We start from the raw sequence: 15,623 nt of genomic DNA, 5'->3' as shown, positions 1-15,623 counted from the left end.
GAATATCACTGACCCCTTTTTCTTGTCTCAATTAAGTTATATAGAACATAATGCACTTTCACTTTTGCGCCTACACTTCAATATAATTACCCTGAGCTGAATTTACGATATTTTTTGTGTTATTTAATGGTGGTATACCGTGCAGGAATTGTTTGTTACTGTTTGTAAACAGTATTGCCAGCAAAAGTGAAAGCCAACCCCAGCTTCACTCTCGTTTGTTATATTTTGCTCTTTTTTTTTCAGCGCTGTGTCTGTAATTCTTGTACGTAGCTTCCTCTCGGATGCGTGCTTGTTGCAATCACTCACCTGGTCACTGCCTTTTGGTCCCAATCTCACCTGCATGCTTTGCCCAGGGACATCCTGAACACACTATTAAAAAGAAAATACACAGGCAGAGGGTAGAGTCTCTGCAGAAACACACCCCCACACAAACTAGTGGGCCATAAGTGATAAATTAGAGGGATGACTTATAAATGAGTCTTTACAGTGTTTTTTGTATTGTGTTGTTTGTTTGGTTTTTTTTTTTAAGAAAAACCCTCCATAGTGTATTAAGCTAATCATCTATATGGATTGTAATGATTAGGTCAGATGCCGACTCCAGAATGTCTTATTAGATTTGGCCGTTTAACACAAATATTGGATTATTTGTTCCTGTTTTCCAGATTGAGTTTAAAAGTTTGAATGGATTTCGGCGGGAAGTTTAGGGTGACGGCGACGTGGCGCAGTAGCATTATTATTAACAAGCCAATTTAGTGATGATAGCGATAGATCAGAAATATGCAATAACATTTTCTGTCCACATTAGATATCAAACAAAAGCTAGAGACTGTTTCGGATTAAGTTACAGTGAGCTGTAAATTAACAGCTTCAGCACAGAGGGCAGAAGTTAAGGTTATCCCAGAGCCTCACAGGGTAAAGCCTCTGTTCCTCTGGGCTGCTGCCCCCATCTCACTCAGGCTCATTCTGGGTCCGGGTCCACAGCTTCTGTTATTGGAGGGCAGCATGAAAGTGAGGAATGCTCAATCTGCCACTACATGTGGGGATGGAAATGCCCCCAGAAGTACACTGCACACTGACCGGCAAAAAATAAATTAATTAAAACATTGACTACTCGATTTGAAGATTAAGGCGACCAAGGGGCCTCCGATTGATGATTTTAATCTGCGACCATCAGAGGACAGCTCTACTTTACATACATTTATTTAATGGAAGCCATATTTACTGTTTTGCTTTGTAATAGTTCATAATATGCTCTGTAACAATAATGATTAAAGGTGGAAGATGCCACACCAAGATTAAAAATCTCTTTATAGGAGAGTCATGGCTGAGATGGCAGTAGAATATTAGTGCCGTTCTCAACTCAGAATATAATAATTATTATTAGGCTATTCAATATGAAAATTTGAGTGTTTATTTCTTTATTCATATTGAGTTTGACAGAGATGATTCATATGTTCAACTTTTAGAGGGCAGCCCTGTAGAACATAGAGGTTAGATTTACTGAGACCTTTAAAAAAGTGTTGCATTTGACTCATTACTTAAGCTTAGTGTAACTAAACCAATAAACTGTGACAGTAAGCCCTCACAATAACACATTTACCCCCATAGTACAATTACTGAGATCAAAGATATTTCAAAGGAATCTCTCTCACAGAATAACAGTCTAACATTATGAAAGCGAAGGCACACAGAGAGGCGACAAAATATTGAAATGTAGCAGGTGTTCAGTCTCAGTATGAGGGTGTGCCCCTTCAGTGAACAAAGGTCTGAGCAGGCTGGTGATATTTCATTGCTGAGGGCAAAATGAGGTTCTTTTCTTCCATTTTTGCTTTGAGACCTCTGTTTCCAGCCTGAACAACAGCTGCATTTAAAAAAAGGTAGAAAAAAGCAACAATGAGCTCATGGTTGTACCAGCGGTTTTCCCTAAAAATTCTTAGTGGTTAATAGCTCCCAACATTATGGCGTTTAACCCCTGATTGCTTCACAGCAGGTTAAAATACCCAAATGGTCTTTATATAAACCTGTGGAGAATGGCCACTGTGCTGAAAGAATGAACTCATTTTTATATAGCATAGCCAAGGGCAGAGGTTTATTTTCGCTCTTTGGAGGACACAATAAAGTCAGGGTGTCTTTTGTGTAAGAATGTATAGTTTCCGTTAAAGATCTGAGTTTTTCTAATCAACAGACAACATTTTTTTTTGTTTAAACTTTACATCAAATTATGTTTCTCTTTTGAGGAATATGTCATAGGATACACATAAATCAAAGTATACCTAAAAGTCTTTTCTTGTTTGTTTAATTTATTTATTTTTCCATCACTGTTTCGTGTCTGCTGTTTGCAAAGCTCCTGTTTGCTAAGCAGGGCCCCAGCAAGCTCCCCCAATCAAAAGGCTAAAGGCACTCTGTGTGTAGCCTGAGAGGCAAAACTCAGAGTTCAAAAACAGTCACCAAAGCGCTCGCTACAGCTCATGAAGCTTATTGCTGTAAGCGCAGGGTAACAGCCAAAGGCGACCTAGATGAGTGCATCTGCATTCGTGTCAAGTCAGAGTGCTCTTTCATTTAGATTATGACAGCTGGGCGGCAGAGGACACCCTTAAGAGAGGATGCTGTGATTTAGTTATATTTAAACTGTAAATAACCTGGAACTTTTTTTTTAAAGGCAAAATCATGCCCCACACATTCCCCAGTGGAAATTATGGCCTTAAGCATAGCCAATGTGTATCATTTTTCATATTATCATTATTATCATATTTTTTCAAAAATTACACTAAATATCCAAGGCAGCATTAACCTTTTTTTTTTTTGTTTTTCTCTGTAGACTTCACAAATTCACAGCAACAAGCGTTATACTGTTTAACATTTCATGTTCATGTTAGCAAACAAATAGTCACATACATATCGGGAAGTATCACAGCAAAATTGGCATCTTCTTTAGGAGTCTTCTTTTCCTGTCTAGTGTGCTTCTGACATTTTTGCTGTGGATTGAGTGCTCTTGACTTTTATGCTACTCTTTGTTATAAGCAGTTGCGTGCATGATGCAGCAGCACAGAGAAGGAAGAGACACTGCATGTTGGGCTCTGAGATAACAGTATCTTCTCTCTTCTGCTTAGAAGTGGTGAATTTAAAACCAACAGCAACATGACTCAGACTCTAGTTTTTGCTTGATATCTATTGTTGTTGTTAAAAGTTGTTGTGCATCTCCAATCCGTTGTTAGTGGCGTTAGTGCTGTTAGCTTGTTTACATGAATGCTAGTGTCACGCTGAATATCCCGCTGGACCCATTTAAACTTTAAAACTTTAAAAGTTTATATTGAAAAAAACGAATTGTTGAATATTCGTATTGAGTGGTCAAATCTGATTTAACTGACATAATTTTAAGTCTGGTGCAGCCCTACTCACTAGTTTGAACTTTATGAAGGCTTAAGGTTATGCACATAGTGGTGTGGCCCATTTGATTGGCAGGCCCAGATCCACCCCATACTTAGGCGTGAGCAGTTTTTTTATACCTTCATACCTTCCTGAAAATTTTCCATGGTATGTGGAACATCTGTATTTTTGTCGATATCAATTGCACAGTTGGGATTCCTAAATAATCTAGTAAACCGTAATACAGTTATGCCCGACGTTACCGTTAAATCACCAAAAATCTAAAATCCAATTTCTAGTTTTAACAGCCAGAATGCAAAACTTGTGGTTTCAAAACAGGAATCCACAACCAGTGGAAGATGTTACAGTGGCTACATTAAAATGTTTGTATTTTCTAAAATATTGAAGCTTTTAAGTGATATATTGAAGCTTTTATTACAAACTGTGCTACACAGCTATGCTGTGAACTTATCGTATCTAAGCTCACAGCATAGTTGTGTAGCACAGTTTGTAATTGGAGACTTACAGATGACATAACAGAGGCACACAATTTGAGCCGACTCGTATTTTTTTTAATTTAGGTCATTTAATGGAGGTGGCTTTCTTTAGTGTAGACCTCCAAGACAGCACACCTGCACCCAGGCTGTTCCACATTCCTCTTTTTACTTCTTCTTCTTTAAACATTCAGCAGATTTCTGGTTTTATTGTATTTGTGCTTTCATGAGTAGACAACACTGGGTGATCACAATGTCAGAGGTTTACTATGAGCATTGTTTAAGACGGAGAGCAGCTGTGGTTAAGTACTTGCACACCACTGTGAGAAAGAAGTTAGTGGCTATATTTCTACATTATGTCCAAAAATAGACCTGGGTCTATAACAGCTTTACCGTTAACAAATTTTGAATAAACTCAGTGTTTAATCATTTTGTGCCTTCATTAGCAGTACTGAGGAGGTGGTCCAGGTGTGTAGCAGTGGGGTAAATTGGCCGCAGTGCCTGGTGTTTACATGCAAAGATGTTTCTATTCTTAACCCACTTATTCAAGTAACCCAGTTTTTGGTCAGTGCATGAGAAGGACTCACAGGCATGCTGCTCCCTATGATTATGGGAAACACAGCTATGATGACTAATTCGATATCTGGTTTGTCTGCCCATATATAATTATTTTTAAGTGCCTAAATTTAGTTGTTCACTGTTTGTTGGGCAGGATTAATGACGTGTCTGCCTGTGCCAGATGTGTCTCTATTTACAGGAAAAAGAAAAAAAAAAAGAAAATTCTGGAGTCAATAAACGTTCTGGAAGGGACAGCTACATTTTGTAGTTATCATCTTTTCATCCAATAGATTTTTACTCAAAACTTTGTTTTTGTTGCTGTTCATGTTGCTGCATTTTGAATAGACAGCGCTTGAATTATGTAACAGGAATTCAAAAACAAAACAAGATGTACAGCGGCGCTCCATCAAATTCTTCTCTGTGCAGTGATGGATCAATGTAGCCACACTCTTTCTCACTTTGCTGCTTTTTGCATTCTGTGCGAATGCAGACTGCCACAGTGTTAGCACATTTCTCATGTCAACAAAAAATCATGGTAAGCACACACAGTGCTATGATGTTTGTCTTAAGAGTATCATTAATTGTGTCAGAAGGAAATTTAGAGGGCAGTTCTTGCTCAGTCAAAGAAGTAGCATACTGTTTTTGCTGACGGGGAGACCACAAAACAAGCCTATCAAAGATATGAAATCTCTTTAGGGTCCGGTGTTCATTTTTACACACACGCACCCACACACATACACACACAGTTAGTCCATGTTTGTGTGTAATATGTGGCAGTATGTGGTAGAGATGCCTATTGAGCAGGAACTGAACAGAAGCAGTTAAAAGTATTTTGCAGGGTGTTTATGTGTGTCTGTGGACAGATTTTGTCACTGAGATAGTGTCACAACGGTGCAAAATGCAGTCATGAAACTTTACAGGTGTGTAGTTAAGATCACAATAAACGTAGAGTTTTAAGTTGGGTGTGCTCTAAGCAAGGGTTCCAGAGGTAGAGGGGTGAGGAGTTGGGAAGAGGTCCCAAGCCAACATTTGTTTTAAGTCGCTGATCTACAGATCTACAGATATACAGCACAGTAAACTTGGTTTACTGAATTTGCTTAAACTAAAAAGATTGCTTCAATTAAACTTTTCATTTTTAAGTTGAAAAAACTTCACAAAATCAACTAAATATAACTAAATGTTAAGTAAACTTAACAATTTGATATAAAGTAAACATCAAATAAGATTAATAGTTATATTTACTCACATTTTTCAAGGCAACCGGTTTCCTAGTTTCTTTGTTTTTTTTTAAGTACTGTACATATGTTTATATTGTATATTTTATTTGGTATGCGATTTACAGTTCAAGTAGCATTCATTCATCATCTTTGAAACATCAACAACCTAAACGTTTTATGATTAGGTTCTACCATGTAATATTTCCTCATATCATAAAAGTCAATGGTCTTGTGGTGTTGTATCTTGGAGGGATGTTGAATTTGTGCATTTGTTGTATTTGACATAAAGTACAGTATTCCGTAAATTGGCCAAATGGAGGCACACCAATTTAAGATTGAAATTTCAAACTTGGAGGCTGTGACCTCAACACTGTTCAACTGACAGAAAACTTGTCCTGATGATGTATTTTGGTTTCAGCATGAAAGTCCTACACAGATTAAGTGATCAGTAATGTCTGATATTTGATGTACTGTCTGACAGCACTCTGATGTCACCACAGACAAAGACCATAATCTATATTGCACAAGCGGAGGGTAATATCATTTTAAATGAACCCCCTTCGAGAAATTGTTACATCAGACTGACAGCAACTTTGATAAGAAGACTGTAGTCACAAATGTAGCAGTCCAGACCAAATTCCACACTCTCAAAATGAAGACATCAGTCATATTTCAATTGAAACGTCCATCAAAGTTAGTTTGCTATCCACTGGGGATTACCCACAATTTCTTCCCCTCTGAGACACTCACTGGCAGGAGCAGTGATCACATACTGTAGCTCCAGCCAGATGATGGAATGACTACGTACGCTCACGCCTTGGGTATCCCTCTCTGTACTCTGTCAGAGAGAAGCCTCCAGTCAGTGCTCTGTGGCAGAAGATGCATTACATTCGAGTGACATTCGAAATAGTCCCTGAGGTGCTCCACCATTGCTTTGACTGACAGACCAGCTTGGAAAACCTGTGCCGTCCCATAATTCACCAGATGCTCTGTGGTCTCATGGATTCCCTCTCACTCATACGTCCCAAGATGCACAGACCTCCGTCAGTGACACCGTCATGTTTTTTTTCCTCATTAGCGTCACTCTAGTGGAAATTATAAATTTTAAACATAATGATATATAATATTGTTAATTCAGATGATTAAAAAATGCACAGAAAAAAATACTTGGTGAGCTCTATACAGTTTTAAAGCCATTTTTTATTCAACACTAAATAATCAATAGTACTGACCTTCATCTGGCTGAACAGCACACCACAAATAATGACTTACAATGGCTGCATCTATCTGCACTCAAAAATGTATGATCTATGTAATTGTCTGCAATCTGTTGTCAGTGGAGTTTGAAAGCACTGAAATGACAAAAAGCATTGCTGCCATTACAGAGCATTATATGGTGTTAGCCCCTGATGTATGGTGTCATTACAGACAGTGCAGGAGAAAAATGACAAATCTAATGCGTGGAATTAATCATGTAGTAATCAGTAGATAAAAGGTTTTTATACAGTAATGCTGGTGCATCTGTGTTTCTTTAAAATATATAATGTGATATAATTTCTTCATATTTACCACCTCCATGAGTTTCACATTTGCATGACTAAACATGCGCTCCTCTCAAAAATAATTATAAACCCCATCACTGGTAATACGAGTGCTTCTCTCAGCTGAGAATTTAGACTTACACGAGCCAAACCCTATTATACTTCAAAGATATATAAGTCTTAACTTGAAGCAGCGGGAGTAGCATAATGAGACAAGGAAACAATAACGACACTAACGCTCATTATATGCTAGTTTTATTAACCCTTTGTTATATGCCTCTATCGCCTTTAATTATGCTTGGCAGATGGTTCTCTGCAGGGACAACACAGTCTTTGGAGGTCTGAGCTCAGAGTTTTTAAAGAGAATAGTAGAAATGCACAGGGAACGGTTTCTCTGTATTATTGCTCGTGCCTTGATAAATGCAATGGCAGTCACAGAATGCTGAAAATCAATGGTGTGGAAGCAAATGATGGCCATAAAAGATTGATAAAATGGGTTAGATTACCTATCCTTGGTGTCCTTGATGTTTAAGTCTGAATGTCATAATCTCAGACTTGACTTTGACTTGACTTGTTTTGATCTTTTTTTTGTCAACCCTATAAATGCTGGAATTATTTGTAGTATTTATGAATTACCTATACAGTAACAATGTCTTTAATGTCCATGTCTATATTGCATTCTCATTATAGTGTGATTATAAGTTACTCGTAAGGAGTCATTGGTTTCTTTAAGTAATAAAATTATTGAAAGTCTAAGCTAATATTACACATTACACGCTCATTATAAGTCACAAAAAGTGGTCATTGTCTACCTCAAGTAAAGTGATATATTGTTAAATCTATGAAAGAACAAAATGAATATATTTGTTTAATATGCCATTACAGGTCTATAATGCATTTTAAAATGATTATCAAAACTATTAAGAATATTGATTAATTATAATATACTATGATCCTTGCAAAAGAAAATATCAGTGAGTGAAAAGCAATTATGAAGTAACTGACCATATAAATCATATAATGCTTTTTAAAGTGCTAAGATTATTTTGCTTATATTCTATAATTAAACAGTGCTATAAGCAGATTATGACTAAGGGAGGGTGTCATTAGAGGACCCAGGATACAATATTTATTATCATGATACCGAAGTCACGATATCAAGTATTGCAATATATTGCAATGTATTACCTTGTTTAATTTGTAAATTATGCTCTCAAAGGAAAACTTTGTCAAGATCTGTTTTATCTAATAGAATAATGTTTTTAATAGTTTTCATCTTCAATCATTTTAAGTGCAGCAAATTATTTACAGTAGACTGAAGAAGCAGTTGATCTCATCATTTCATTTCATTAATTTTAATTTGTATTTGCAATATCAATAATTTATTGTCTCAAAAAAAAAGAAAAATAGTTTGCATCTGTGTACTGATAAAATAGTGAAACACAAAATATGGCATTACTGTGCTGTGTAGATTTTTTCCCCCCACACAATTATAATGCATTAAAAGTATGTTAATAATACCTTATACATAGGGCTTCATACAGAATATTACTAAATTTACTTTTTAATTTTAAATGTGTAAATTCAGACCACATTATGAATGTATAGTTTTTCAATTGCTTTTAAAATCAGTTTTTTTTATGGCCATGATTTGCTTCCATACAGTGGTATAGTAGGGGTTCATTTATTATTCTCTTTTTCATTTTTACTTCATTAAAACTTGTCATTTTAGTTTAAGTTGTTCAGCAGAAAACCATCCTATGGACCAGACTGAGACCAAGCACCAGAGAAATGCCTCCGACAGGCAGAACATTACGAGCTCCCAGGCTGCCTTCAGAAGTACAACAAAACATCCATGCTGATCTGCTTAGCCATCCTGCCCCTCAACCCCCTAATGAACGGGGGCAAAAGAGCTCTTGGGTTTAGCCTTTCCCTCTTACCCTAACTTAACAAGATGTCCCCCTACTCGCTCGCTTCCTCCCACTCACACACACAGACACGTGTGCACGGTGGCGCACACAACCACACACCTCCCAAACCCCAAACCACTAACCCTCAGACCAATCTGTCTGTGGCACTAAAGTATTATTAGACTTACACACTCTCAAAGGGGAAACAGTGAGTGCTGAGAGCTGGAAGATGAGATATGCTACAGGGGCTACTAGTTCCATTAAAATGGCATTCACTGGGGTCTTTGTTATCAGCGGCCCTGACGTTTTTCAGGATGTAGTGGGGCTTGCTGATCCATGACCATCTCATCTATCTTTCAGGATTTGAAGGAAGTTGGTGTGAAATTGACACCAATGAGTGTAGCTCAAATCCATGCCAAAACCAGGGTGACTGTGTGGACTGGGTCAACAGTTACAGGTAAAGAGTGTCACCCATAACCAGCTTTTCATTTCTTAGGAGGGAAGAAAATGTCAGGTTTTGCAGGGATGGACTTTAAACATTAGAAAATCCATAGTATCAGTAGCAGTAACCTTCATTGCTGTGCAGATTTCAGCCTGTTATACTGGAATTTTGATACACTGTGCTAATAGATTTGCTCTGAGCATATGCCCTTTCTTAACATGTATTTTAATGGATTTAGAAATGTACAATTTAAGGTTTAAATGAGGTCAAAATCTTAACAAAAAACTGCCTTAATTGTTCTTGTCATACAGGCCTTCAGGCTTTAGTTAAACAGTCAAAATCCATACTTATGTCACTGTACTGTATGTGCAATCGGACTTGATGTGATGTGTAATTAATATAATTTCATTTTTATATATATATATATATATATATATATATATATATATATATATATACACATACAAACAAACAGATCTTCTATTTTCCATCTGGGACAAAATATCAATATTAATGATTTCCCCTTTCCAGCTGTGATTGTAAGATGGGATTTTCTGGCCTTCACTGTGAGGAAGACATCAATGAGTGCAGCTCCAGCCCTTGCCACAACTCAGCTGTTTGTCAAGACCTCGTGAACAAGTAAGTGTGAATATAACGCCTTCTATTTTGCTCCTTAGCCTTTATTCAATGTGTTCTTTTTTATTTTTTTATTTTTTAAATACACATATCAGTAAAGGCCAGGCAGCATTAATTTCCTGCGTATGTTTTTGAAAGGCGGAGAACAAAACCGTTCGCAGAAGAAAACACATGAGGCTGTGGCTGTTCCTCTTCAAAGTGTTCCGGTTTATATAACAAGCCTGTCTTCATCCTTGACACACATAAGCTGCTATTCCAAAGACAGAGAGCGAATTCAGCAGGAACACATCATGTATCTAGATTGGGCTTTACTCCACTGGTGCTTCTCTCTGCTGTGCTTAATGGGAGCCCCGGGGCTTCCAGGCTTAGTCGGACAGATGGGTAGCGAAGTCCCAGGGCCAATTTGAGTCCTAAATGGTTTGTCTCCAGTTTGTCTCCCGTCATGATTTCGCTCCCATGTGACCTGGCCCTGCTCAGAGCGCTCTCCCTGATTGCACAGTCCAGGGAGTTCACATCAGGTGTGTTTTAACCTCGCTGCCCACCACAAACACAACGTACGCCGCTATCTCCATCTCCCTGACCCAACAAGCCAAACAAATCCATCTGTAGCGTGGTGATGAATCAGGTTCTGCAGTGTGCTTCCTCGCTGTCTTTTTGTTTTTGTTAGATACTTTGAGTTTGTCTCTGGAAAAGTCACATCATTTTTTTCTTCTATGTATGTAAAATAGAGACAAACGCGTATGAGCTAAGTGATGTGAAGCTCTCTATCAGACTGTTACAGGTAGTGTTTTAACAGAGTACAATAAAGAAAGGGTTAATTGTTATGACAGTGATGTCTCAGATTAGTCCAGTAGGGTTCAACATTTCTGATTTTTTCTGTCAGAAATCTACTTCAGAAATAAAGTTTTACTTTCCCAAATACAAATTGTTTTATTTCTTAGTGGTTTTCAAGTTAACAACAAAGACCAGGGTTAACTTCCATGAAGGACAGCCTCATTTGAGACAAAGCATAAATAATCATAAATTGGTTAAGTTATGAGTAGAGGAAAAGGCTGCTAGCCGCTAAGCTATTTTTTGCAATGTAAAATGCGATAGGCGTATGTTAATTACATTAGCATGTTGTGTATGTGGGGGAAATGTGACTTACAAAAGACAGTTGTTTTGTCGACTGTCCTTGACAGTTATTATTGAGTTTTATACATTAGAGAAAAGATCTTGTTGTTAATCTATGTCTTGAGGATGTTGGCAGAAGTTTGTCTTCAAGTCAGACAGGAAGTTTTAAGGAAAAAGATCAAACATGTTTTCCAGAAAGCGCTTTCAAACAGAATAAGCCAGTTTTAATTATTTCCAATTATGTATGTGTTGTTTTTATTTTATTTTTTTGGCCAAAAGCAAAGAAAGCGGTGGCAGCTTCTCCTGTAACAGACTGTGTAAAATGAACCTATAATATTGGCCCATATCAATCGCAGGCCCTTAAATCGAATTGAATCAAAATCGTATCATGGTAGACTTTGTAATACCTGGAAATATTGTATTGTTGTCCAAAGTATCGATATAATATTGTATTGTGATGAAACCAGTGATTTACACCCGTAGCGGCAACTAAGGATTATTTTCATTACTGACTGATCAACTGATTGTTTTCGCAATTATTCAATTAATCCTTTCACCTAAAAAATGTCAAAACATTATGAAAAATGCTCATCACAATTTCCCAGACCCCCAAAATGACATCTTCAACTTGCTTTTTTGTCCAACCAAAACCCAAAAGAAAAGCAACAAATTCTCACATTGTAGAAGCAGGAACCAGCAAAAGTTTGTCATTTTTACTTAAAAAAATTATTAAAACAATTAAGCAATTATCAAAATAGTTGGCGATTAGTTTTCTTTCGATGGACTCATTGATTAATAATAAAAGTTGCAGCTGTAACGTACAACTATGTAAGAGAATTTGAATTGAATTGTCAACTAAACAGATCAAAGGTAGCTCAGTTCTGTCGTGGCATTAGTAAAAAAAAAAAAACATTTAGCATATTACAGAAATTCGACAACACGTAACAGGTTTACTGAGGAAAAAAGATGTTTGACTAATCAAAAGATGTAGTTAAGGTTTTAGCACAGAGGAGTCTAATTACATGTTTTCTTATTATCTCACAAACAGGATAAGCATCTTCGACGTGTGTGGTCAGGGGATATTAGGCCCACCAACAGCTACGGAGAGGGATTTGAATTGAGTAAACGGCATTATTGGACAGATGAAGCTCTTCCCAATAGTAATAAGTCATCAAATATAATTCAAATGAAGTACACACCAAGAGACTTAATTGCTGTCATATTGTTATTTATTTTTTATTTTTTGAAGGAGCCGCCGGACAGTGTGAAGACGAAAAATGAGTCTTAATATGCACCTTAGAATTGCTTCCGCAAGAGTGTGTGCCTGTGAGAGAAATATCCTGCTTATTTAATAATTACAGTCAGATATTAACACAAATAAAGTGTGCTTTAATTACTGTCTGACACCCTGGTCTTCACTGAATTTGTTTCCTAATGATTGAGTGTTACATCTTCCTTAGGTTCCACTGCGTTTGCCCTCCTGGTTATTTTGGAACGCTGTGTGACCTGGATGTGAATGAGTGTGAAGTTTCACCTTGCCTACACGAGGGCATCTGTATCAACACGCTCGGGGGCTTCAAGTGTGTCTGTCGCCCTGGATACTCAGGTACCTCTCTTGCCCTCAGGTGACATGAAGATCAATATGAGAGTCTAAAAAGCTTATCACAACTGCAGCGGCCGCACACTATTGAGGCGACTCTGACACAGATCTGGCTTAGTGTAAAAAAAAAAAAAGCAAAATTGCTCCACAATACTTGCTTTTAATTAGGCTGCCTGTCTCTGCAAGATACAGCAGCTGCCTTTCAGGAAAGCTAACAAGAGATAAATTCACGTCACCTGTTTTATCTTGTGAAAACATCTCAGTGTCTGTTAGTTGCCTTTATTTCGTTTCATCAGCCTCTTTAGTCTCAGAGCGCTATTGTTGTTTTACTTCAATCCATTTGTCTTATTTTCCACTCAGACGGATATCAAGCTTTTTTAGTGTGCTTGGTGTGTGTGTGTGTGTGTGTGTGTGTGTGTGTGTGTGTGCGTGTGTGTATGTGTGTGTGTGTGTGTCTAAGGAAGATTCCTGTCAGGTACTGGGAAGATTAATTTCATTTGTCTTCCACACTGTATCATCAATTTATCCTTCCCCAGTTGAGAGAGGGGGGGAAATCTCTGAGGTATTGCTACTCTGGAGAGCCGAACCTGACACGCATGGCCCAATTCCCACAGAAGCAGCTTTTATTATTAGGCCTACGTGCAGCATAGTACAAGTCATTACTTTTTCTGTTGCTCTAAGCTCATCTGAGGAAACAGGGTCCCCCAAGAGAGCAAGCGGCCAGAGGATACAGTTTGGATCGGCTCAAACCAACTCATACAAAATATTTGCTCTAGTAACATGTGTATCAGCATTGCAACTTTTCACAGAAACACAAACTGGATTGCGGTGCTGCTGTAACTCTGAGCAACTTCTTTTATTCTGGTCTAATAGTAAATAGGGTTATTCATCACATCATGTTTGTGCAGCCTGATTGCAATTGATTGAAATGTTATTCCACTTTGATGATATGATTTCCCATCTCTTCTCTCATTGAAATACTGTAACCCATTGTGTCACTTGATGGTATTATCATATTATTTTCTTCAGCCATCAGGGAAGTTGAGGGTTTTTTTTCCTATTTATTTATTTAATTTTTTTGCATATCGAATGCCAACATTCATTTTGACGAGAACAGTTGAGGCTGCTTACTAATAAACCAGTCTGGTGCTATATCTACTCACTTTCATTGGTGTGATTAAGCTCTAATGACACCTTATTCCCACCTGCATCCATGTTTATAATGAATTTTCTTAGGTGTTGGTTGTTGGCCAGTGAGTCGGTGCATCAATATTTTCTGTTTTTATACAGCAGATGTTTGTTGTTTTTTTGTGCGAATGTGCAAACTATAGAGTGCTGCAGGGATGCGTTTGTTTTGTTTTTTTGTAGGCTACGAATTGAATTTTTGCTATTGCCCTGGCTCTCTTGACAAAAAGGCAATAGGATTTTGGAATATTGCAGAAAATAAAGATATGTGGCAAACAAAAGGTGATGATTGATGCACATTTTGTTAAGCAAGAGAACCTTCACAAATCCAAACCCTTTTTTTAATTTTAGGGGAAAGTTGAAACAGCAGAAGTAAAAGGCTAACATTTGCAGTGTTTTCCACAGAATAGGAATATATGTATAGCAGTAACTTTTTTTTGTTTTCTTTTAAATGAGAGAATGAAATGAAAGGGGAAGAGAGCAAACTGACTTTAAAAAAGAATCAAAGGGTACATTACAGAGACATAGATCAAGATAGTGAGGGCGGGAGGCCCTCAGAGACTGCTTTATGCATAGAGCCCAGAATTTGGTGCTATGCAGATTGTCAGAATAGTGTGCAAGAGCACAAGTATAAATGCAATGAGGCTGTAAAAGCTGTAAAAACTTGTGAGTAGGTAACCTTCCATACTCAGCGTGATGACGTTTAATGTCCCCAACAGCCTCTGTAGTCTCATTTAGTCACTAGCGAGCAACCACAGCACATAAAAGCTTCAAAAGTCTGGAGTAGGGTATTTATGGATGTATTTTTATGTCTCAGAACAAAAGGTGAAAATCTTTAAGCTTGTGACCACAGACTCTTATTTAGGCATCTAACCAAAATCCCATTGATTTCGAGAAGCTAAAGTGCAAAAACCTTGTTTCAGGACTTTTTCCTGCAGCACTCTATTACATCTCTTCTCTAAACGCTTGGAACATTTTTGAGCTCTTTTACATGTAACATGTTTGAGCTTGGAGAAATAATTGAAGCAAGAAGCCAGAAAATTGTTCTGTTCACATTTCTGACACTTCTGTCAGCTTTTATCATTATTTTTTACCTTCCTAAAAGTCTCTATGACCCACTTAGAGCGTAGACATTAAGATTAAAAAGCTGCTTTTTTATCTGCATCTTTTCCTAACTTCTTAGTGAGTTAGGTCAAAATGAATACTTGTTCAATAACAGCCTTTAGTTATAGCTCTAACATAGTCATGATTATTCGTTCTTTCTAGTGTCATTATGTTCTCTTTGTGCCGTATTGACAAACACTATAGCTCGTGCCGTATCTTTCACTGTGAGGCAGTCTTGGCAGTTGCCTACATCTCAGCTGTCTGATCATTATGTAGTGTGTTTTGTCTAAAAGGCTCTGCAATCACAATAATGTATTATTTAACTGTAGATAGGCGCCGTGCTCTGTGCTGAGGTCAGAAGTCATTACAGCGACATGATTAATGGGTAATCTTGTTTATATAAATCACGCTTTAAGCACACGATTCGTCACCTTCTGTTTTCTCTTCTTCACCCATC

General features: G+C 37.5%; 1 protein-coding gene across 1 annotated transcript in view; it reads left to right on the top strand.

The window, feature by feature from the left end:
- eys (EGF-like photoreceptor maintenance factor) overlaps positions 1 to 15,623 on the top strand; it is a 205,464-nt gene that overhangs the window by 83,592 nt on the left and 106,249 nt on the right. The window contains exons 27-29 of the mRNA XM_088086235.1: positions 9,447 to 9,543; positions 10,060 to 10,167; positions 12,738 to 12,883. Coding sequence (XP_087942361.1) covers positions 9,447 to 9,543; positions 10,060 to 10,167; positions 12,738 to 12,883 — 351 coding nt within the window. The remainder of the gene's footprint in view (positions 1 to 9,446; positions 9,544 to 10,059; positions 10,168 to 12,737; positions 12,884 to 15,623) is intronic.

Source organism: Plectropomus leopardus, chromosome 13 (assembly GCF_026936395.1).
Source record: "Plectropomus leopardus strain MGB_pleo_1.0 chromosome 13, ASM2693639v1, whole genome shotgun sequence".
Classification (NCBI taxonomy): Eukaryota; Metazoa; Chordata; class Actinopteri; order Perciformes; family Serranidae; genus Plectropomus; species Plectropomus leopardus.
The sequence above is the reverse complement of the archived record's forward strand: the minus strand, read 5'-3'. Positions and strand labels throughout refer to the sequence as shown.